General features: G+C 38.9%; 3 protein-coding genes across 11 annotated transcripts in view; 2 read left to right on the forward strand and 1 right to left on the reverse strand.

Moving 5' to 3' along the window:
• Positions 1–8,056, forward strand: part of camkk1a (calcium/calmodulin-dependent protein kinase kinase 1, alpha a) — a 94,044-nt gene extending 85,988 nt beyond the window's left edge. For all 3 annotated transcript variants that reach the window (XM_057821589.1, XM_057821588.1, XM_057821590.1), the window contains one exon: positions 3,765–8,056. Coding sequence is in view for 2 of the 3 variants with exons in the window: in XM_057821588.1 (XP_057677571.1) it covers positions 3,765–3,837 (73 nt within the window). In the remaining variant the exon portion in view is untranslated. The remainder of the gene's footprint in view (positions 1–3,764) is intronic.
• Positions 8,057–12,673: 4,617 nt separating this feature from the next.
• p2rx1 (purinergic receptor P2X, ligand-gated ion channel, 1) overlaps positions 12,674–24,927 on the reverse strand; it is a 34,760-nt gene continuing 22,506 nt past the window's right edge. The window contains exons 6-11 of one of the 5 annotated variants that reach the window (XM_057821597.1): positions 23,948–24,038; positions 20,136–20,201; positions 19,680–19,775; positions 19,290–19,382; positions 19,138–19,182; positions 12,674–15,992 (exon numbers count right to left, since the gene is read on the reverse strand). In XM_057821597.1, coding sequence (XP_057677580.1) covers positions 15,987–15,992; positions 19,138–19,182; positions 19,290–19,382; positions 19,680–19,775; positions 20,136–20,201; positions 23,948–24,038 — 397 coding nt within the window. In that variant the 3' untranslated portion in view covers positions 12,674–15,986. Of the gene's footprint in view, positions 15,993–19,137; positions 19,234–19,289; positions 19,383–19,679; positions 19,776–20,135; positions 20,202–23,947; positions 24,039–24,927 lie in introns of all 5 variants that reach the window. The other 4 variants (XM_057821593.1, XM_057821592.1, XM_057821595.1 and 1 more) reach the window with 4 other exon arrangements.
• The window catches only part of dhx33 (DEAH (Asp-Glu-Ala-His) box polypeptide 33), a 67,862-nt gene continuing 57,234 nt past the window's right edge, over positions 14,300–24,927 (forward strand). For all 3 annotated transcript variants that reach the window (XM_057821583.1, XM_057821587.1, XM_057821585.1), the window contains exons 1-3: positions 14,300–14,393; positions 15,825–15,869; positions 16,167–16,263. The gene's annotated coding sequence lies outside the window, so the exon portion shown is untranslated. The remainder of the gene's footprint in view (positions 14,394–15,824; positions 15,870–16,166; positions 16,264–24,927) is intronic.

Genomic DNA, 24,927 nt, shown 5'->3' on the forward strand with positions numbered 1-24,927 from the left:
ATGACTAAGGCAATGGCAGAAAAAGGCTCTCATTATTATGCAGTGCACTCTAGCCACCTCTCTGAGTATTGTTTACTGGGTTTTTAACATTAAAAGTGTCTCTTACTTTATTAAACTGGTGAATATATTTAATATTCTACATTTTCTTTTGTTGGTTTGTTTTTGTTAACAACATCAGGGCACTCATTTAACTCATTGGCTGCCATTGACGTGCTAGACGTCCAATTCGTTTTGACTTCATTCGCCTCTTGCAGTCCAAATGGATTGGACATCTAGCACTGTCAATATTTTTGAAAGATTAGCATTCACAGTTTATCCTCCCAGTTTAAATAAAGTAGTCGTCTAGTGTGGTCAATGGCAGGCAATGAGTTAAAAACTATGGAAAATCAACTTTAGAGTATAATTGGGGACCATAATATTTATTTATTAGCAATTTTGAAAGTTTAATTCCACTTATTCCTTAATATATATATATATATTAGGGCTGTCAAAATTATCACGTTAACGGGCGTTAATTAATTTTTTAAATTAATCACGTTAAAATATTTGACGCAATTAACGCAGATGTCCCGCTCAGATTTAAATGACAGTACAGTGAAACGCTCACTTGTGTTTTACGGAGTTTTGCTGCCCTCTGCTGGCGCTTGGGTGCGACTGATTTTATAGGTTTCAGCACCCATTACATTGTGTAAGTAATTATTACATCAACAATGGCGGGCTACTAGTTTATTTTTTGATTGAAAAATTATTAATTATTATTATTAAAACGAAAACATTAAGAGGGGTTTTAATATAAAATTTCTATAACTTGTACTAAATTTTTCTTTTAAGAACTGCAAGTCCCTCTATCCATGGATCGCGTTAACAGAATGTTAATAATGTTAATGCCATCTTGTTGATTTATTGTTATAATAAACAAATACAGTCCTTATGTACCGTTTGTTGAATGTATATATCCATCTTGTGTCTTATCTTTCCATTCCAACAATAATTTACAGAAAAATATGGCATATTTTATAGATGGTTTGAATTGCGATTAATTGCGATTAATTACGATTAATCTTTAAGCTGTAGTTAACTCGATTAAAAATTTTAATCGTTTGACAGCCCTAATATATATACTAAAAAATACTATAGCGATTAATAATAAAAATAGTATAATTACACTTGAGACCTGCTGTCGACATGTGCGTCATGCAGGCCACACTTGTATGGCAAATGTTACTATTGTATATTATTTAGGGCTGCAGCTATCGATTATTTTCATTGTCGACTAATCTATCAACTAGTTAGCTCAAATAAGCGGATCAGGATGCGTTTCGGAATACATTTTAGGAGATGTAAAACTAAGGCTTGCTAAGATTGCACTTTCAAAAGAGCATTAAATGTGAATTCAAAATAAAATTCCTGAGTGTTTCTTCAAACTATGCAGAATGGCACTTTCATTTAGAAATAAATTCAAATAACTGAGCTTAGCCTCAAACGGCATAAAAAAATAAAATGAGGATATAAGTACAACAAAAGAACAATTGGCTAATTTGCATTGAAAAAGTCTGCCAACTTTTTTTTTTTTTTTACAGTGCTCTTAGCAAATCATTCAAACACATATTCCCACCAAAAAAAAAAAAAAAGGCTAAATATACCGATAGCCTAAGTTACGAACGCTTAAAAAAACATATTAGCTCAAACAAACACTTACCTCATGTTGGTCTTAAAAGCTGGTTTATGCTTCTGCGGTGGACCTACACCGTCAAGGCAGACCCGATTTACGACCCTCCGCCGCTCACACTGTTGTTTCCGGTTCAGCGTGAAATCACCGCTATTTGCAAACATTCTTGCGCTACACACAAAAATCGAGACGATGAGAGGATCATCAAAGCGGTCCGCAAGTACGACGACGTGTACAATGTTTCGTCAAGGCATTATAAGGATTGCCAAATGGCAAGCAATTCTTGGAAGGAGATTGCTGAAAATACGGGGCTGGAGTTCAGCGAATGCATAAAAAAATGGAAGAACCTCCGAGACAAGTATATGTGTGTTTGGAAGCGAATGGCCACATGAAGTGGTGACCCAGCCGGCCAAAAATTGCCAGCTTTTTGTCACTTTATGTCGTATTTTTGGTTGGTGCATTTTATCATTAATTTTGTACATATATTTGCTGTGAGTCTGTGACTTATTTACATTTTATACTTCTTATATACATATATATAAAGAATAAAGCACAGATTTGGTGTCAGCTGTTGTTTTGATGGTTAATTTTTAACAACAGACAGTTCAAACACTTGACGCATCATCACTGATTGAGAGTGCCCTGGTGCTTTTATGATAACGTGTTTACCATCAAGGCTTCCAACGCACTTTGGGAAGTTTCATAGCCATCAGAAATCTGCTACAGTGGGGCAAATAAGTATATAGTCAACCACTTATTGTGCAAGTTCTCCCACTTGAAAATATTAGAGAGACTTGTAATGGTCAACATGGGTAAACCTCAACCATGAGAGACAGAGTATGGAAAAAGAAGAGACGCAGAAATTCAAATGCTCGTTGATGACGTAGGGTCTACGCTGTCGCTACTCTGTCAACGGGCAACGCAGAAGTATAATTTAAGCTTTAGGCTTAACAGTGAGCAGCTGGATTCAGCCGTGTTAAATGAGTTATGTCATATTCACTGTTGCCTCTAGAGGGCAGTGTATCCAACCAATTCAATAAAACTAAATGCAAACACTTTCAAAACAAACCATTACAACGCCACTCTAATTACCGTATTTTTCGGACTATAAGTAGCAGTTTGTTTCATGGTTTGGCTGGGGGTGCGACTTATACTCTGGAGCGACTTTTGTGTGAAATTATTAACACATTATTATGTCATTTGACAAGTTATTTTGGTGTTTCGGAGTGACACTGATGGTTTGGTAAACATGTTAGCATGTTCTTTATGCTGCAGTTATCTGAATAAATCTTAATAGCTATGTTACATTAACATACCGGCCACGTTCGCATTTCGTTGTTCATGCATCATGTAACATTATCATACTGTACATTTATTCAGCACGTTGTTTTCTATTTCATTTTTATTTCAAATTGCCTTTCAAGATGACATCTGTTCTGTGTTGGATTTTATCAAGTAAATTTCCCCCCAAAATTCGACTTACACTCAGGTGCGACATATGTTTTTTTTCCCTCTTCATTAGGCATTTTATGGCTGGTGCGACTTATACTCAGGTGCGACTTATAGTCTGAAAAACATGGTAAACTAATACTCAGAAGCGGCAAAATTTGATTTAAAGCTTTTTTTCTAATCGATTAATCATTGCAGCACTAATAATATTGTTTAGGTTTTATAATTATAATTACGATAACTAGTCACTTAACCAAAACTGAGAAATGTAAATATTACCAATTCTTTTAAGATTAGTGATGAAGTGGCCCTTTCCTAGAGAACATACATTGGGTCTGGGTACCCTACTAATAATGGTCAATATAACATATCTGACTGCTTTTTGAAGTTGTGGCAGGTGACTGTAGCCTGTCCAACATCCGCTGCACCCTCCTCTGCTTGCATCTTTCTTGTAGTGATTCAGCTGTGCCTTCTTGACCTCTGACATTCCTTGACATTTTTGTGCTGCTCTCATTAAAGCCTCTAGATGTAGTCTTTGTGTATTCAATTTTCATCCCAAACGGAAGGCTTTCAACGGCCACACTGGGTGCATGCTGTAGATTGATAGTCATTCCTATTTCTCCTCTGTCTTTCATGGTTATTACAGAAAGAGCAGCACTGGTGACGGGCCCAGGGAAGGCGAACTGGAGGATCTGCATGAAGATGAAGCTTCCTCTTGAGTCTTAAAGACACTCGTTTTTTTCCCTCAAACTTTTCTTCTCCTTTGTTTTTCCTCTACCACTGTGCGCTCTTCACCTTATACTCAGCAAACAGGCATGAAACATCAATATTTTATCCTCAAATTGGGCTTTAGTTTGCAATTTTCATCAGCCTCAGAGTAACAATTTCCCTTTTTGTAATTACAGTTTCACCTATTTCCTCTTTTCATGTCGATCTATTGGTGGGAATGTCAAAGACCGGAACATAACTTCTAGTGAAACACTGTAGAGTGTGTATCATCTTCCAGTGAACTTCTGGATTTAATTTATGACCAATAGTGTTTTTTTGTTTTTTTTTTAAATTATTGTTCATAGATTTCGAAGGTCTTAACGGGATTACTCCCACGTTACTCTTTACCATAGCTTTATTAGTCATTTCTCTGTTGCCTTCACTGCCCTTAGCCGGTGGCATTTCTTCTGAAAACCACTTTTGAAAGCAGAACTTCACTTCAACGCAAGTTTTGACTCTTGAGCAGACCAACAGGCCATTTTAGTCATATTAAATGCTGCTGTAATATACTTGACATTTAGTATTTGAACAAGAGTTTTGCATGGTTTTGTCATCAAACACCATTTTCACTGATTTGAAGAGAAACAATCAAGATGTGATTGAAGTGGAGACTCACAAAAAAATATTACAGATAATGTTTAGTAACTCCAGAACATTTATGCAAAGTACCCCAATTTGCATTTTAATGCTTGAATGAAAATCATTTGAAGTTGACGAGTCGAATATTCTGCCCTCAGATACTGTACTTGATGCTCGTTTGTGAGTCTTATGTTTCAACAGTTGGCCTTTTTTTGTGGTTAGTTGCGTAATATAAAAGTATCACTTGGATAGCAAAGCAAGTTTAACCCTTTCTTGGGCATTCTGGCAGCCATTGATGGCGCTAGACGTCCAATCCGTTTTGACTGACATTTGAATTCCAAATGGATTGGACCTCTATTGCTGTCAATCGCCGTGTTAACAAGGTAAATATTGGAAATAAAAACTACATTGTGGCTTGACACTCCTGGTTTAATCATTTGACAATTATCCTATTAATTATGTACGTACAGTGGTATGAAAAAGTATCTGAACCTTGTGGAATTTCTTACATCTCTGCGTAAAATCACCATCAAATGCGATCTTTGTCAAAATCACAAAGATTTAAAAACTGTTTCTGCTTTAACTAAAACCACCAAAACATTTTTATTTTCATATTTTAATGAGGATAGCAGGCAAACATAGACAGAAGGGGGGGGGGGGGGGGGTAAGTAGGTGAACCTTCTGCCTAATGAGACTTTGAAAAGCAATTGAAACAGATTTTTATCAAACAATCTAAAACAGATGTGTGCCCAATCACTGATGAGTGGTTTAAAGCTGCCCTGGCCACTATAAAACACACACCTGGTAAGAATTGTCCTGTGATCACGGATTGTTCATTTGTATAAAGCTGGGAAAGGATACCAAGCAATGTCTAAAAGTCTGGATGTTCATCAATCAACAGTCAGAGAAGTTGTCTACAAATGGAGAGAATTTGCCACTGTTAATTCTCTCCCAATGAGTGGCCGTCCACCAAAGATAACGCCAGGAGTTCAGCGCAGAATACTCAGAGAGGTTAAAAAAAAAAAGAACCCAAGGGTGTCTGCTAAAGACGTACAGAAATCACTGGCACAGTCGTATATCTCTGTGCACGCATCAAATATATGTAAAACTATGGCCAAGAATGGTGTTCATGGGAGGACTCCACGGTGGAAGCCGCTGCTGTCTCAAAAAAGCATTGTTGCTCGTTTAATGTTCGCAAAAAGTCACTTGGATACTCCACAGAAGTTTTGACAAAATATTTTGTGGACTGATGAAACCAAAGTTAAATTGTTTGGGAGTAACACACAACGTCATGTGTGGAGGAAAAATGGAGCAGCTCACCAACATCTCAATCAACACCTCATCCCCACAGTGAAGCATGGTTGAGAGAGCATCATGATTTGGGGCTGTTTTGCTTCCTAAGGGCCTGTACAACTTGCAATCATTAGTGTAAGAATGAATTCAAAAGTTTATCAGGATATTTTGCAGGAAAACCTGAGGCCGTCTGTCAGACAGTTGAAGCTATAAATAGGATGGTTGCTGCAACAATACAATGATCCAAAACACAGAAGCAAATCAACTTCAGAATTGTTTCAGAAGAACAAAATACACGTTCTGGAGTGGCCAGGTCAAAGTCCAGACTTGAACCCCATTGAGATGCTGTTGCATGACCACCTAAAGACAGCGATTCATGCCAGACATCCCAGGAATCTGACTGAACTACAGCAGTTTCGTAGGGAAAAACCGGCCAAAATTAGTCCTGATCGATGTGCCAGACTGATCTGCAGCTACAGGAAGTGTCTGGTTGAATTTATTGTTGCCAAAAAGGGGGCCACAAAATATAAAATCTGATGGTTCACTTACTTATTTTTCCCCCTTCTGACATTGTTTGCATGCTATCCTCATTGAAATATGAAAACCTATAAATGTTTGGGTGGTTTTAGTTAAAGCAAGACAGTTTATTCATCTGTGTGATTTTGACAAAGATTAAATTACATTTGATGGAGATTTTTTGCAGAAATATGAGAAATTCCAAAAGGTTGATACTTTATCATGCTGCTGTAAATCATCACACATAATATGGTTTAGCCCGTTATTTGTCAGAAAGCGAGCCTTTTCCCCCCCCAAATAGTTTTGTAAGTGGCAGCCAGTGAAACATTTCCAATAATTTCGATTGAAATCAGGACACTTGAAAACTACAATGTCTACCTGATATGGCTGATTAGAAGGGGGAAGTGCTGCACTAAAGCATTCCCACAATTGCTCTCATACTCAGGGTCCTCCACTGAAACATGATGAGTGAGCGTTGCTAAAATGGACCTTGTGGGCCCCCCCCCCCCCCACATACTGTTTATTAGAGGTGTGTGCTTTGAAAGGGTTCACAGAACCATGTATGCTGCTAACAACTTGCCTGCTATTATAGCTAGGAAAATTGTTATGTTTGAACGTTTTGGCAAAAGAGCTATTTATAATTTATATCGTAATGCGCAATTATCAAAAATATGACAGCATTAAACAGCAGAGATTTTCTGTTGTGTTGTATAGTTTTTGATGATAGCAACTCTCATTGAAGGGCTTAAAGACCTAAGAAGTGGTCTGTTGCATTTTGTTGGTATTAAGTTTTTGTTTCTTACGTGTTTGTTTGTGCAGCTAACTTTTTGCCCGAACACTCAGGCTACTCATCACGTGATCTGTGTTTTGGGCATCCACCTTGAAAGGTAACCCACTGCTTGCACTTTACATTATTGCATTTACTGTAAATACAACGTGACTTTTACATGGCAGACCTGTAATACTCCGCAAGACTATTTGTCATCGTGTGCGTCCCCTGAAAAGAAATATTCAGAATATGCTCTTTCCTGAGTATTTAATAGCATTTTACGGTTTTGTGCTGATGTTATTTTCAGTTGTAAAAACGGATAACATTGTACGGTCAAACTGCAGAAGTGCTTTCACTTGTCTGATATGCATAAGCTATAAATCCGCTCATTCTTATGTGAAGCATGTGTCTGTAAACCTCTTAACGCAATATAAAGCAAAAGATGCCCAAAGAAAGGTCACTGATTAATCAGCTAACTCCTTTTTTTTTTTTTTTTACTGCGCCAAAATAAATAACCTGCATGTTCAAATACCTTTTTGATAATGAAAGATGTAATACTTACGGGAATGGTACTGTTATGCATGTTTTTCAAGATTAGTGCACAACAGCATTTTATCCATTTAATGTATTCTTCCATATAAAATGTCAAACGACATGAATTGTGGACTTTAAGGTCAGGTGTCTTGGCTCTTCAGAGCTCGGTGTTTCTAAAACAGTGCTTTCAGGAGAGAAAAGGTAAACGTGAGTGCTACATTTTTTGCACTAGAGTAGATTTTGGGACATTTGTGTCTGCGAGCTGCTGCCGTTACTGTCCTAATACTTGTTGAAGGTCTCTTGCGTTTCCTACATTTCTCTACGTACAGTGCTTAACATTTGTTAGGCCACCTTTCTTAAAACAGATTCATCATTGGATGGCAGCGAATGATCATCTGACAGCACTACAGTGTATCACAAAAGTGAGTACACCCCTCGCATTTCTGCAGATATTTAAGAATATCTTTAAATGGGACAACACTGACAAAATGACACTTTGACACAATGAAAAGTAGTCTGTGTGCAGCTTATATACTGTAATAGAGTTAATTTATTTTCCCCTCAAAATAACTTAAAATATAGCCATTAATATCTAAACCCCATGGCAAAAAAAGTCAATACAGCTCTTCGTGAAAGTTGTCAATATTAACATACAACATGTCAATTGTCAATATTTGGTGTGGCTACCACTATTATCCAGAACTGCCTTTACTCTCCTGGGCATGAAGTTGACCAGAGCTTCACAGGTTGCCACTGGAATGCTCTTCCACTCCTCAATGACGATGTTTTGGAGCTGCCGGATATTTGAGACTTTGCACACCTCCACCTTCTGCTTGAGGATCCCCCAAAGATGTTTTATTGTGTTCAAGTCTGGAGACATGCTTGGCCAGTCCATCACGTTCACCCTCAGCTTCTTCAGTAAAGCAGCGGTCATCTTGGAGGTGTGTTTGGGGTCATTGTCATGCTGGAACACTGCCCTACGACCCAATTTCTCGAGTGAGAGGATCATACTCTATCATGTTTCCCTCAATGGAATGTAACCCTCCAATACCTGCAGCACTCATGCAGCCCCAGACCATGACATTTCCACCACCATGCTTGACTGTAGGCATGACACACTTATCTTTGTACTCCTCACCTGGTCGCCGCCACACATGCTTGAGACCATCAGAACCAAACAAATTAATCTTCATCTCATCAGACTGTAGGACATTGTTCCAGTAATCCATGTGCTTTGTAGACATGTCTTCAGCAAACCGTTTGTGGGCTTTCTTGTGTACCATCGTTAGAAGAGGTTTCCTCCTGGGGTGGCAGCCATGCACACCAATTTGATGTAGAGTGCGGCGTATGGTCTGAGCACTAACATGCTGATCCCCCACCTCTTCAATCTCTGCAGCAATGCTGACAGCACTCCTGCGACGATATTTCAAAGAAAGCAATTGGATGTGACGCTCAGCACATGCACTCAGCTTCTTTGGACAACCAACCTGAGGCCTGTTCTGAGTGGACGCTGCTCTTTTAAAATGCTGGATGATCTTAGCCACTGTGCTGCAGCTCAGTTTCAGGGTGTTTGCAATCTTCTTGTAGCCTTGGCCATCTTCGTGTAGTGAAACAATACGTCTTTTAAGATCCTCAGAGAGTTCTTTGCCATGTGGTGCCATGTTGGAACTTTCAATGACCAGTATGAGAGAGTGTGAGAGCTGCACTACAAATTTGAACACACCTGCTCCCTATGCACACCTGGATCTAGTAACACAAGTCACATGACATTTTTGAGGGAAAATGACAAGCAGTACTCAATTTGGACATTTAGGGATGTAGTTTCTAAGGGGTGTACTCACTTTTGTTGCAAGTGGTTTAGATATTAACGGCTATATTTTGAGTTATTTTGAGGGGGAAATAAATGAACTCTATTATATAAGCAGCACACAGACAACTTTTCATTGTGTCAAAGGGTCATTTTGTCAGTGTTGTCACATGAAAAGATATACCTAAATATCTGCAGAAATGCGAGGGGTGTACTCACTTTTGTGATACACTGTACATGCCCAACCCATTCTGACTGGAAGGGGCAAATTAATGAAAGTTCATTCGTCCCATTCAAAATCAATTGGGCATCGAACACTGTCAAAGGCAGCCAGTGAGTGCACTATAAAGGGTTAAGCACTGTATTTATATTGCTCGGACATAAACAGACGCATGTCACACTCATGTGGTCACATTGTAAATATGTACTTTAAATATAATGTATATACAGTATACATATGTAAACAAAGGTATTTTTGCATGCTTTTAGTACACCTTGAGTTGTGAGTTAATAAACATAAAACAAAGACCAAAGTTACTCATTTACTCCTAAGTGACTTTATGGCTTCAATGTTTTATTATTGTGATCGTATGGTTCACACACAGATGTTTCAACATACACACAGTGTAATTCTTGGTTTGACAAGTGACAGGTAGTTAACTGCACCACGTACAAGACATGATTTGGGAATGTTCCCTCCACCCATTGAGACAATTTTCATAAAATTGGCTGAAAAAGTCGATTTTCTTAAAAATGTCTAGTTTAAAAATGTTGTTTTAGACCACCTTCAGTACAGGTTGGGCATGCCGTCAATTTCAGGACAATTGTAAAGCAATGACTACCCACACGAATAGACAATTTAGAGCAGTGGTGTCAAACTGGCGGCCCGGGGGCCAGATCCCACCCCGCCGCATCATTTTGACCCATGAAAGAAAATCATATGCATTGACTTCATGTTTTTCGCTAAAATAAATGTATTTTAAAAAAAATCTGTTGTCCGGAATGAACTGTGTTATTTACTATTTTAACTAAATGAAAATGCATGGAACATATTTACCATTTTTTTCTAGGGATGTTCCGATCCAATCATGCGATCGGAAATCAGGCCGATCGCACCATTTTTCAGAGGATCGGAATGAGGTGAAAAGGATCAGGTTTTTGATTTAAAAAATATACATTTGTTTTTTTGCTTAATGCTTGTACAGCCTTTCACTGCTGCTTTTCTTGGTCACCAGTGCTGCTGGCGTATAGTACTTAGAGTCAAACAATGATTGACAGGTTTGTAGCTTTGATCTGGCGAGTAAAGGCTCGGTAGCTCTATGATCAAAGGCACAAATGTGTTAATCATCATTTAGTCCAGGGGCCAGCAACCCGCGGGTCTAGAGCCACATGCGGCTCTTTACCGGTGCGCTAATGGCTCCCTGGAGCCTTTTCAAAAATGTTTGAATCTACAAAAAGATTGGGGAGTTGAATATATTTATCTTTTAATATGGTTTCTGTAAGAGGACAAACATACGGAGCCCCTAAAGGGACATTGACAGAAATTAAATCAAAGCAATCTGGTGCGCACCAGATTGTTTCTAGTGAGCACAAGGAACTATCTGGTAACCATTAGCATTTTATAGCATTTAAGCCAGTGGACTTTTGCTATGCAAGATTCCAATTGTTGTAAACTTTAGCATTGTATATCATTTAAGCTAGCAGACTTTTGCAATGTAAGTTAGCCAATTGTCATAAACATTAGCATTACAGTATGCTGTATAGACCCCACTCACCAACGTCACACAATGACGTGTCGCTGTATCCGACCACCATATTGTCCGTGATTGTTTATCCGTATTCTCAATGGTTTCAATTTGTCGTGCAATTTATAGTGCAATTCATGGAAGCCCGGTGCTTTCAGACGCTGTAAACTCATTAGATGCGTTGCATAAAGGGCGTTATGTGGAAAAGCTTCAGTCTATCCATTCGCCAGATCCATATTTGATGCCTAAATCGATATTTTTCGACCCGCTGTCTTCGCCGTCTCTGCCTGACATCTGCTACCCTGATATCTACAACTATCTTGTCCACAGAAACTCAGCCTATTCTCACGAAACTTTGAAAAACTTTAAGAGCAGCACTCTAAGCAACATTACCCCGTGTGACCCTTTACTTTCAATTTTCTAAAATGGCGTCAATCAAAAAGTTGACTGCAATGGCCGACGCTTCAAGGATAGGTGGATATTGGACTATTTCTTCAATACAATACGCAACAACTGTGTCTGCCTCATTTGCAAAGAGACAGTCGCTGTTTTCAAAGAGTTCGATGTGACGCGATAATGATATTACCAAACAAGACACGCTGACATGTACGACAACATTACAAGGAAGATACGCAGCGAGAAATTATAGCAACTTGAAGCTAGTTTAATTTCACAGCAGCAGTATTTCGCAAGAGCCCGAGTGTCGAAAGAGAACGCCACAAAGGCGAGATTGTTGCAATTATGAATTTAAAAAAATAATAAAGGAAATGTGACACACAGAAGGGCTTGCTAAAAATTGTTTAAATATATTGTTCTACGGAAATCAGCCAAGGTAGCCCCCCACTTTCTTACCACACCAAATCTGGCCCCCTTCGCAAAAAGTTTGGACACCCCTGTTTAACTCATGATCCGTAAACGAGGCCAGCTTCTTTCACTTGGTACCAGCTAAATATTATTCAAAAAATAATGATGGCGGAAGAACTAAACATCTTGAATTTGAAACTGTATGTTGTCAGCGGTTAGCCTCGCAATGATCTTAATTGTGGTTGTCAGCCCAAAACCCTCTAAATATATATTAAATGCATCTTACCAGGTATAAAATGACTACTACATAGTCTGTGGTGATGGTTTGGTGCCCAGTTTTCTCGTGGAATTGCAGCAGTCCATCTCGCTCTCCTCTCAGGGTCTCTCGGAATACGGTAGAACTTCAAGTCTCTCCGTCTATCTTCTCTGTTACTGCAACCAACCGCCACACACGCCTTCACGATTTTGATGATTAATGTTAACGAGCAGAAAAACACACCATAATAGGAGGAATTTACGTAGCGGTAATGCGTAAGCACGACGAGCTGACGGACAATATGGTGCGGAGGCGTGGTTGTGACGTCATGTGATTGGGTTCTATAGCAGGGTTCACTAAATCCGGACCTCGGTGCCACTTTTCCTGTCGTGTTTTCCACGTCTCTCTCCCCTAACACACCTGAATCAAATGATTGTCATCTTCAACCGCTGCAGAAGCCTGATAATGATCCTGATTATTTTGATTCAGGTGTGTTGGAGGGAGACATGGAAAACACGACAGGAAAAGTGGCACCGAGGTCCGGATTTAATGAACCCTGGTATATAGCATTTAGGCTAGTGGAATTTTGCTATGTATTTATTGCATACATGCATCAATACAATATGGCTTTTATTTTTTTGCGGCTCCAGACATATTTGTTTTTTGTTTATTGGTCCAATATGGCTCTTTCAACATTTTGGGTTGCCGACCCCTGTTTTAGTCAATAAGTTGAGGGGCTCTTCTCTGCAACGTGAGTGAATTTGAGTGGACTCACGCATATGATTTATATGAATGTTATGGAGAGTGATTAAAACAGTGGTCTCAAACCGGTCCTCAAAGGGCCGCAGGGGGTACTGGATTTCATTCCAACCAAACGAGACAAATACCTTTTCACCAATCTGGTTTCTTACAAGTGTAATCAGTTGATTGCAATCAGGTGCTGCTTATGTTAGTAGAAACCTCATTGGTTGAACTGTTTGTGCTGGATCTGTTGGAACAAAAACCAGGACCCACTGCGGCCCTTTGTGGAGTCGGTTTGAGACCGCTGGATTAAAAGTATGGCGTTAAAGGTGATGCTCCTACATTTTGTGCTGGTGCACAACTGGCAATGCAAAAAGTAAGTGTGGAGCCTTGGCAATATATGTATATCGCAATGTAAATTTTTTTCCAATATCGGTCAAGCCAAATTATATATATATATGTATATATACATATATATATATATATATGTATATATATTTTTTTAAGGGCTAAAAAGTAACAAAATAATCCATAAATCCAGTGGCATTGTCAAAAGATACAAAAATATATAAGTTTTATACTCCGCAACACTCCTGGAAAAAAGTGGATAAGGAAGTACTGTAAAAAGTAGGGATGGGAATTGATAGGATTTTTACGATTCCAATTCCATTATCGATATTAACGATTCGATTCTTTATCGATTCTCTTATCTATTCTAATTTGGGGAAAAAGAAGAACAAACGTTTTGATTGGCATTGAGTTTGTGTAATCAGATGTCACAACCTTAAAAACTCACAACAAGGTCAAAAGAGGCCCAAAGCCTCAATATTAACTGTGGCAATAAGTGGCAAATGCACAAGAATGTAACATTTTACTGAAACATTTTTGTAATAGAAATAAAAAATATTGGTATATATTGGCAGAAAAAGTGTGACGATTGCAGGAGTGCCTAAATGTAAAAAAATATTGTTTTTCAGAATGCCACAATCAAATAACCCTTTCTGGATATTTCACGGAACAAAAGTAAATAAAATAAAAATAATAATAATAATTAATAAAAATAACACTATTAATCAAATAGATACTAACCAAATAACCCTCTCTGAGTTCTTCACAGAAAAAGGCCAGAAAATAATTAACACTATTGAGAAGAAGAAAAAAAAAAAAATCAAAATGCTCTCTGGTATTGTTCAGGGGTCGGACCAAATGCGGGCCGTAGTTTGGGGACCCCTGTTAAAGTATTATTTACCAGTATATTGAAATGCATGCCTTTTAGTTTTTATTGTGCTTTCACGCTCAAGTGGGGGCGCCCTTGCGCTTCCTCACGCGAAGAAGAACGTGCTCACGTGAAGAAGAAGAAATGCCGCATCCAAGTGAGTGAGCGAGTTAGTGAGAGAGGGAAGCACTGCTGCGACCCTATGTTCTTTGTTAATGCTTGTAAAATATCTACAGAGGCAACGCCTGTATGTATTATCTTTTGTGTTATTGTTGTGTGTTTCCACTCGCGATCGGACACTTAAATCCAGTTGTGTAGTGGTTTGAACGATGTTCTAATGCTAGCGAACGCATGCTAACTGCTTTGTTATTACTGAATTAGCCGCTAATCATCGCTGATTTACGTTGATGCAAACCTGTTTGTTATTGGGGACGAAATTGATTTGTTTCATTTCTATTTTTAGTTTCACGCTTCAAGTGATGGTTGAATAAAGTCAGCAAATTATACCAACGTCTTCTGTATGTCATTTCGGAGTTTAGCTAGCTGTATAGCTGTCTCGGTGAGGACAGTGCAGTCTATTCCCTCCCGATGCAGTTATCTCCACCTTGCAATGATTGTAAGTCGTTTTGTTGTAATTTTTCCTCGTGAAGTGAAGACACACTTTCGAGCGTTTGAACCTACGTGCTGTCATTGTTATGTTTACAGCTGCAATGCTCGTGCTAAACCATCGTAACCTTTCATTTTCACCCTCTTTCCTGGTGAAGTGTAGCCAAACTTTGGAGCGGTTGGTTCTTGGCGCCATGCTAGTTTGATGTGTTTGGACAACAAGACAGTCACGACGCAATATGCGTCTTCAGGACTCGTTAAAGGGATCGTTGAGGCTTTTTCATTGTGATGTCGAGGCCTCGAAACACTAGGAACCGGTTCCGAATTGGAATCGGATTTCGATTCCCATCCCTAGTAAAAAGTACAGTACTGTCACATATTTGGAACTTTTGTTCAAATAAAAAACAAAACAAAAACAAAAAACCTTATTTCTTCCGTATCGGATCAGGGCTTGGTATCAGCAGATTTTCAAAATCAGGTGATTAGGAGCAAAAATATGCGGTTGGGACATTCCTCGGTTTTTCCCTTTTGTTTATGATTAAATCCAAAAATTAATTTTCATTCGCACCTCCCATTACAAACGGATTGGACATCCAGGGCTGTTGATGTCAACCCAAAAAACAAATGTCAAAGGGTTGTCCAACATGATGTAAACCAAAACCTCTACTACTACTAAAACACATGCTTTGAATTACTACTGTTACTCTAGAAATTAGTTTTCTCTCATGCGCCTTGTCTTATTCTAGTTGTGTAAGTTTATTCTAGAATTAGGAAAAAAAATACACATATTAATTTCTGTAAGAAGTCAATTGAGACTTGATATATTTTTCACGGTAATTGATACATCTCTTGTATATGGCATCTCACTGAATTGTTCGAAAGGACCAAATTTAATGGCTTTCTAGAAGTCTTATACACACAAAAAAATAATTTAACAAGTATTTCAATCATAAATCTTGTCAGGTCTTGTGTGATTGTGCAGACGTAGTTCATGTTGTGGCCAAGATGCATACATAGTCTTTATGGAGGACCTTCATACAGTATACTGCAATTTAATCAATCTGTTTTGCAGCTAGAGAGTTTGTCTTTTTCCTGTGGTCAGAGGAAGCTCAGTCAGGTAAGACATTTGTCCTTTTCAGTCCTCTGAGAAAGGTGTATTAACTTCTGTCTTCTTGAAGGTTCCATAGCAGCACATAAAACAGCAGAGCCGCCTCTTTGAAATTCCTCACCGGTGTCACTTCTATACAAGAAAATTAGCAGATGTAGAAGTACTTGTTTAGCAAATTGACTTTTAAAAAAAGTACAGTTCACAAAAACTACCGATTTTGAAATGTATGGATGTATCATCTTAAAAATATCAAATTGAAAAATGTTCCACATTCAAAATAATTTCCCCTTTTTGTTAACTTTGCAGTGTTCGTACCAGGGGTGCTTCCATGGATTTTGGGCCTTGTGAAAAGAAATACCGTATTACTGGACCCAGGGCTGCTAAAGGTTTCCTCAGGTTAAATGTATGTCTTTTTAAGACCTAATTAAGACTGTTAAAAAAAATATATGTATTTCAAAGTGTTATCAACAAAAATTAACAGAAATTCATGGATTTGGTTTTCTATTTCTCAAAAGTGGAAATGTGTAATGTGTGCAGGACGAAAAAAAATGTAGCATATTGAATCGGGGGGCTGCAGCACTAGCAGCTAGCTGGCTAGTGTTAGCTGCTGTTGCTTTGTTTACATTAGCAGCTTGCTGGCTGGCTTTAGCTTCTGTCTTTTCAGGCTTGTGAGCAGCTGGCTGGCTTAAACAGGCAGATTTAAAAATGCCGTCAATGGAGGGAGTTTGTTTCTTACCTCTCACGGAGGTTATGTGCTTGGATGATTTAGCATTGGACTCTAGCGCCTTCATGCCCATTGCACCCAGCAGAGTTGTTGTTTTTTTGTTTTGTTTTTTGCATCATATGCAAAAAGTCTCGAACACACTGTTATCCAATGGTTTGAGCCAAAAGCGAAAGGATTGTTTACTCAACCCCGCTTTGTTGAATTTACCTTTCCCCCACACTTTAATATGAAATGTATGTCGAGATGGAAAACAAAAAAATCTGCGTCTGTGTAGTTGACATTTTGTCGGGACTCCCGTTGTGACAAGAGATTCATGCGCGAATCAAGCGAGACGGGATTAATACTGTAATTTTATTAATCCCGTGATCGGGATGTGAATGAAAGTCAACGGGAGATTGCGGGAGTGACAACGATCTGTATAATAATAGTGATCTTTTTCAGCTTGTCGCACAGCACACCAAATTGAAGAAGCAGCCGTATTTGTTGTCATTTTTCAGTGAGCCAATGTTGTTTTGACTTGGGTTAGCAAATCAAAAGAACTACACGATATCCCATAATCCATCAGTGCTTGCAATCGACGATTTTGACCAGGGCTGCGTTGCATTCTCAATGATTGGCTCCTCTGCCTCGTTTAATTATTTAGACTACGTTATTTAATCAAAATGACAAATGACACTTTTGAGGGGAAATGAGACATGGATAGGTTGCATTCATACATCATAAATTTTAAGACCCAGATATGAAAATTCAATAGTTTTTCCAATACTTTTTAAGGTATTATTTAAGAATTCATAAATTCAATGCTTTCAAGACCCCGCGGGAGGCCTGTGGACACCTATAGACCCTACTCACCAACGTCACAGAATGACGTGTCGCTGTATCCGGCCGCCATATTGTCCGTCATTGTTTATCCGTATTCTCAATGGTTTCAATTTTTCGTGCAATTTATAGTGCAATTCATGGAAGCTCCGGTGCTTTCAGACGCTGTAAACTCATTGGATGCGTTGCACAAAAGGCGTTATGTGGAAAAGCTTCAGTCTATCCATTCACCAGATCCATATTTGATGCCTAAATCGATATTTTTCGACCCGCTGTCTTCGCCCTCTCTGCCTGACATCTGCTACCCTGATATCTACAACTATCTTGTCCACACAAAATCAGCCTATTCTCACAAAAGTTTGAAAAACTTCAAGAGCAGCACTCTAAGCAACATTACCCCGTGTGACCCTTCCAATTTTCTAAAATGGCGACAATCAATAAAAAAAAAAGTTGACTGCGACGCTTCAAGGATAGGTGGATATTGGACTATTTCTTCAATAAAACACGCAACAACTGTGTCTGCCTCATTTGCAAAGAGACAGTCGCTGTTTTCAAAGAGTTCGATGTGACGCGATAATGATATTACCGAACAAGACACGCTGACATGTACGACAACATTACAGGGAATATACGCAGCGAGAAATTATAGCAACTTGAAGCTAGTTTAATTTCACGGCAGCAGTATTTCGCAAGAGCCCGAGTGTTGAAAGCGAACGCCACAAAGACGAGACTGTTGAAATTATGAATTAAAAAAAATAATAAAGCAAATGTGACACACAGAAGGGCTTGCTAAAATTTGTTTCAATATATTGTTCTATGTAAATCAGCCAAGGTAGCCCCCCGCATTTTTACCACACCAAATCTGGCCCCCTTTGCAAAAGGTTTGGACACACCTGTTTAACTGATGATCCGTAGACGAGGCCAGCTTCTTTCACTTGGTACCAGCTAAATATTATTCAAAATGTAAATGATGGTGGAAGAAATAAGCATCTTGAATTGAAACTGTATGCTGTCGGCGATTAGCCTCGCAATTATCTTAATTGTGGTTGTCAGCCCAAAACCCTCTAAATATATATTAAATGCATCTTACCAGATATAAAATGACTACTACATAATCCGTGGTAATCGTTTGGAGCCCAGTTTTCTCGTCGAATTGCAGCAGTTCATCTCGCTCTCCTCTCCGGGTCTCTCGGAATACGGTAGAACTTCAAGTCTCTCCGTCTATCTTCTCTGTTATTGCAACCAGCCGCCACACACGCCTTCACCATTTTGATTATTAATGTTAACGAGCAGAAAAACACGCCATAATAGGAGGAATTTACGTAGCGGTAATGCGTCAACACGACGAGTTGACGGACAATATGGCGCGGAGGCGTGGTTGTGACGTCACGTGAGTAGGGTCTATATAGGTGTGGGGAAAAAAATAATGGACTTTAGATAAGCATTTTAATGATAATGTCATCCTTTGTCATTTTTTCCATAAAACGTGATATTGGTTCAGAGTGTCATAAATGGTGTAACATATTTATGTCACACTTCTGTTGCCATAGTTGTGCGCTCCCTGTGGGTGTGGTAATACGGTAAAAAGGAACCTCTATGATGAGTCGTGTGCACATGTGATGAGAAGCACACTGAATAAAAAAAGTGTTGTTCCACTCAAGTCTCGGCCTTAAATGTACTTAGATTGAGGAAGTACATAATAAATGGTATTGGTAAAAAATTGAAATTCCTTACTTTGGATACCTCTGTCTCTGTGCTGCCCGCTTCGGAATCAGGGTCCTGCATCACAGAAACGCACCTTTTAAGACCACTCGAGGAATTGTGAGTGAACTGGTGAAAACATAACATGTAAGTTCCATGTCGTGAGACTTCTGCTCTCCACTCACATTTGAGTGAGCAGCGTCTTGGCCTGGTCTTGCTTTAGCTTCACTGGTGTAATAGACGCTGCTCGTGTCTAAACCGAGCGATTCGCTGTCATGCTGTAAATACAAAATATCCTGTCCAGTAAGAGCAAGCTGTCTGCGTGGTATACTGTACGAGGGAGGAGTTCTTTATCTTCTCTCAAGCTTGTGCATTAAGCGAAGATTGTTATGGGAAGCATTGATCAGATGATTGCACACAGCTACTGTGTTTCAAGGATGAACTGACGCTCAATCAAAGCAGTACAGTAAATTGTAAGCCTCCCTCAAAGGGCTGTTCTTTGATTACTGCTGCCATCTTGTGTTCTAACTCCCATATATGGTATGAAAACTGATTTTTCAGCACAGATTGCTTACCTGTCCGTGGGTGTCCGTGTATTTGAATTTCATGTTCTTGTAAAATTCTCGTTTTGGGAGCAAATACAACAGCACCAGATCACAGACGACCGTAGCCTGGAAAATGTAATACAATCTGTTGAGATCTGTTTTAATTGACGCATTAACTGCTATTGACAGCAGATAACAGACGACCGTAGCCTGGAAAAAGTATTACAGTCTGTTGAGATCTTTTTTAAATTCACGTGCTGTGCACCATTGAAATGGGAGAGTTGGCCCCAAATGAACGAAAGTTTATTCACGGCCAACTCTCCAACTTCAAATGGATCAGATGTCTACTAGTGATAAACTCATTCAATTCATAGCAGAATGATGATAAGAGGCACATGATTGGTCATCTATCATCATCAATGGCAGGGAAACAGTTAAAAAGCTTTCAAAATAATTGAATTAAGAAAGTATTAAATGTCAATATACCACTCCAAAAATGCCAACACCGGAGCCAATTGCTGTTAATGTTGGGATGATGTCAAATTTTCTGGCCTGTCAATACAAAGCAACAGTATTTTCAGACCTAAGGAATTACTTCATGCAATAGTGGTAGGTACACCTGCACAAGTTTTAGATTAAACAAAACAAACATAAAATTAGATTAAGGGAACCACGGATAGAAAGACTTGTAGTTCTTAACAGATAAACCTTATTATGAGTTAAAATAATTTTATATTGAAACCCCTCTTGATGTTTTCATTTTTATACAATTTGCAAAATTAGATATATTAGTAGGTCACCATTGTTGTTGACGTCGCAGAGCAGTCACGTCTGATGGTTACGCTGCCTTGTTATTTCACAAAATGAGCAGCAAACAAAAAATCAACAGGAAAGACGGGATGAGACGAGAATAGGAAAAAGAAAATAGGCGAAACATCCTACAAGAGGCGAATTTGACACCCAAAGTACTACCGTGCGCTTTCAGCTTGTTTTGTTAAGATGCATACAGATAGAACATACTAAAGATGCCTTAAAAAATACTTAAACGTAGTAATATCAAATAGGGGTGGTTTATATATGCTATGTGACTAATGTGGTCAACAGATCAACATTTGCTTTAAAGAGCATACGACAGGAGAAAAAAAGTCTTAAATAGCATTATTATGTGAATTAGAATCATATTTTGAGACGATTCGACTATAGACCCTACCCACCGACGTCACAAAACCACGTGCTCGCTGTATGGTTCCGCCCACTTGGCCGTCATTTTGTCTCTGTATTAGCATTGGTTTCAATTGATCGAGGAATTTAAAATGCATTTCATGGAAGACCCGGTGCTTTCTGATGCCGTAAACTCACTGGATGTGTTGCATAAAAGGCGTTATGTGGAAAAGCTTCGTTCTATACAGTCGCCAGATCCATATTTGATGCCCAAATCGATGTTTTTCGACCCACTGTCTTCGCCCTGTCTGCCTGACATCTGCTACGCTGATATTTACAATTATCTTGTCCACACAAAATCAGCCTATTCTCACGAAAATTTGAAAAACTTCAAGAGCTTGGAGGCTTATAAATACTTTGTTGCTGGTTGGGTGAAACAGGTCCTCGTCCACGAAAATTCGGCAAGAATCTATCTTGTGCTTGGAAAGGTGAGTTACGAAATTTTCAATTCAAAATCTTTTGTTATTGCTAACATCCACTGTCAAGTCTAATGTATTTCATGTCGTTTGTCAATGGAGTTAAGGCTTTTAATGTTTATATGGTTTAGCGATAGCACTCTCACTACATACATACGTGTATGTTGTCGGCGATTAGCCTAGCAATGATCTTAATTGTGGTTATTTGTCAGCCCAAAACCCTCTAAGTATATCTTAAATGCATCTTACCGGATATAAAATGACTACTACATAGTCTGTGGTGATTTTTTGGTGCCCAGTTTTCACGTCGAATTGCAGCCGTCCATTTCGCTCTCCTCTTTGGATCCCTCGGAATACGGTAAAACTTCAAGTCTCTCCTTCCATCTTCTCTGTTAGTGCAACCAACAGCCACACACGCCTTCACCATTTTGATTATTAATGTTAAGGACCAGAAAAACACGCCGTAAATAGGAGGAATGTACGTATCCGGAACAGGTTAACACTATGTTTTGACGGACAATTGGGCGGTACCATTCAGGAGAGCGGAGTTGTGACGTCACGTGGGTAGGGTCTATATACAACAATTTGGCAAAGCGCAGATGACGAGAAATTAGTCTTTTAATCTGCCGGTTAGCCACGCCTACCGTTATAGGGCTCGAGCGTCCCCAACAGGTGGATGACGTCAGCGGGAGACTGGGCTCATGGGTTTTACTATTCAGCCCATTGAGGGGGAATTATTCAGAATGAGGAAAACGCGACGAAGAGAGCCGCAAAATGTCATTGTTTCAGTCTCTCTACTCCAATATTTTTACAGGATATTCTTTTTATCTAAGTATTTTTCCACAATAGCTAAATAAATGGCTTGAGAAGGACCAGTCAGCCCGTCGAGGGGGAAGTATTCACAACGAGGAAAACACGACGAAGAGAGCTGCAAAATGTCATTGTTTCTGTCACTTCAATATTTTTACAGGATATTCTTTTTATCCAAGTATTTTCCCCAATTGCTAAATAAATGGCATGGTCATGACAAATGACAGTCTCGTGCTAAATGGAATATGAAATCATAAAAATGCACTTATTCAGGACGACATGGCAAAATTACTCTATAATGGTCAAAACTGTCGACCTCACCTTTACTGTCGCACCTCCCGAACGATATTTTATGACACCTAAATCAGACATATGTCATTTCCCTTCCCCGGCTTCGGAGAATGTAAACAAACGAAGAGGCGTGACAGCTAGCCGACATGCTAACCCTAACCGAGTGATGTTTCAAAGTCTACGAAGCGGAAAATCACACATAACTAGTCGGGATTATTTGACATGACGACTGGGTTGTCGATTGTCTTCGTGGACCGGCAAACCGCCCGGCGGAGAGCAATTTACAGCTCGTTTCCCGGAGGAGGGTGGCTGCAGTTGTTGCGCAGCTAACGTGCAGCTAATGTGCATGAGGAGAGATTTTTACATGCCTATCAATGATCAAACGTAAGTAGTCTTTTATTTAAAGAAAGTTTGTAGTGTTTACTTTGTAATCGCTGTATTCGTATTTGACATAATACAAAACAAGATGTTTACTCACTTCCTCGTAAGTCCAATGGTCCCACAGTAGTCGGGCTTGTTTTGGCCAATATCCACGGTGAATGGGAACCTTTTGAAACCCCAAAAAGACGCACACGCCTCTCCCTCATACAGCAAGATTTCTCTGCAGCCGTTTGGCTGGCGTGATGCGAAAAATAAACGTATTAATCTGCTAAATCAGCTGAATCCTTAGTCCTCATACACAACAGTACGGCTGGAAAGTGAAGAGGACGCCTTCAACCGTACACGTCACAGTGCCCTCCTCCTCAATGCAAGAGCGAAGGCGGAAGTCACTCATTTCTATGGCGTGGGATTAAAAAAACTAAATAAATATAGCGATCGCTTCCACACACAACCAAGCGGTCCATATCATTCAGGAGCATAAAATACCGCGTGTATTATGAAATAAACATGCTTTTTCGTGTCACATGCACTTTAAACCTACCACAAGAAAACACAATGTTTAAAAGTATGATAGCGAAACACATGCAAAAAGTATTTTGAGGCAATTATAAGGTAATTAAAGACTCAATAAAAACACAAATAGTAAGTACTCGCCATTTTTAACCGATGTGCGCATGTGTTGGACGTCTCGCCACGTAGAAGGAATTGCAGTAAAAGATTAGTATTTGTTGAGTGACAACATATGTTATCACCCCGAGCGTCCATTGCGCGCTTAAAACATGGCGCCCTTCGTAGGTCAGAAGATGTACTAAATATTATAGATTTTTGAATCAATGGCAATATTTTATGTATTTCTAATATCATATTTTAGTAGGAGAACAATTGTGGCTTATTATAGCCTACAAGTCTTTAAGTCCGATGTTCCCTTTAAAACATTCACTGCCAGCCCTGGTCACCGAGTATCTGTTGTGGTAGTTAGTACTGTAAAAGAAGGATATTGATGTTGAAAACAACCTTTATACACCCATCTACTACGTCATATCATATATTACTTATGGGGATTGCTATGCTATGGTAGCGTGTTTTTAGCAGAGGTATTTTACAGAGTGTACAGTATATTATGCAGGTGTACCTAATGGATTGGTCAGTTTTTGTTTCCAGGTTTTGTATGTGACTTACCAATGATTGCACAATGATATCTATCCTGATGCCAAACACTTTTAGTAGGGTTCTTTTCTGTACCTTGTCCTCCATGTAATGTTTTGCATACCTGAAAATGACATTTTTTTTACCACATCTTATTGGTAGTCTTGCATTACTGTTTTTATTACGAAACTGTTATGCATCATGATTTTGTTACTAAGGTCCATAAGCAAGAAAACAGTTTTTAAAATGGAGAGCAAGTAAACACTATCAAATTAAGCCGTAAAACTGAATGAATTTACTACAAGAGGAAAATCTCTGTAGTAAGGCAATAGTGAAAAACTGTTCATCGGTATGAAATAGTGCTCCACGATATGATGATATATATTGCTAAAACGACATAAATCTTTATATTGTATCGTAATAAGAGACCTTTCTGCAATGTGAATTTTTAGCAGTAGATTGCATCGAATTTGTGCTGATTTGCTACATTGATGGAGTTCCATATTCCATAGTAGTGCCAGCAATTGGCCTAAACTTGTCCCGATCTCCAGTCATCAGTTATCCAATCGCCCCCATATGTGAGTTACGCAAAAAAAGACAATAGAAAATAGCAGGGCAGATCGCCCACACAAAACACAGACAACACAATTTGTTCCAGTATCAAATATAAATACTGTATATACCGTATTGGCCCAAATATAAGACAGTATTTTTTTGAATTGAGATAAGACTGAAAAAGAGGGGGTCGTCTTATATTCGCGGTCTAGACATTATACCCATTCACGACGCTAGATGGCCCCAGATATCATTGAAGCGATGTTCTGTCATGACAGACCTGAGCTACTCTCAAGTTTAACCAGTTTGCATTATTTCATTGCAATATTTTTCCTTATTCAGATTTGTTTCAAGACTACAGTTACAGTTAGACTTCACTTTGATGGTTAATGCAGTTATTGCAATTTTGTTGTTTTATCACAATAGATTGGTTTCTATACATTTCAAAACCCAGAAGC

Source organism: Corythoichthys intestinalis, chromosome 18 (assembly GCF_030265065.1).
Source record: "Corythoichthys intestinalis isolate RoL2023-P3 chromosome 18, ASM3026506v1, whole genome shotgun sequence".
NCBI classification, from domain to species: Eukaryota; Metazoa; Chordata; class Actinopteri; order Syngnathiformes; family Syngnathidae; genus Corythoichthys; species Corythoichthys intestinalis.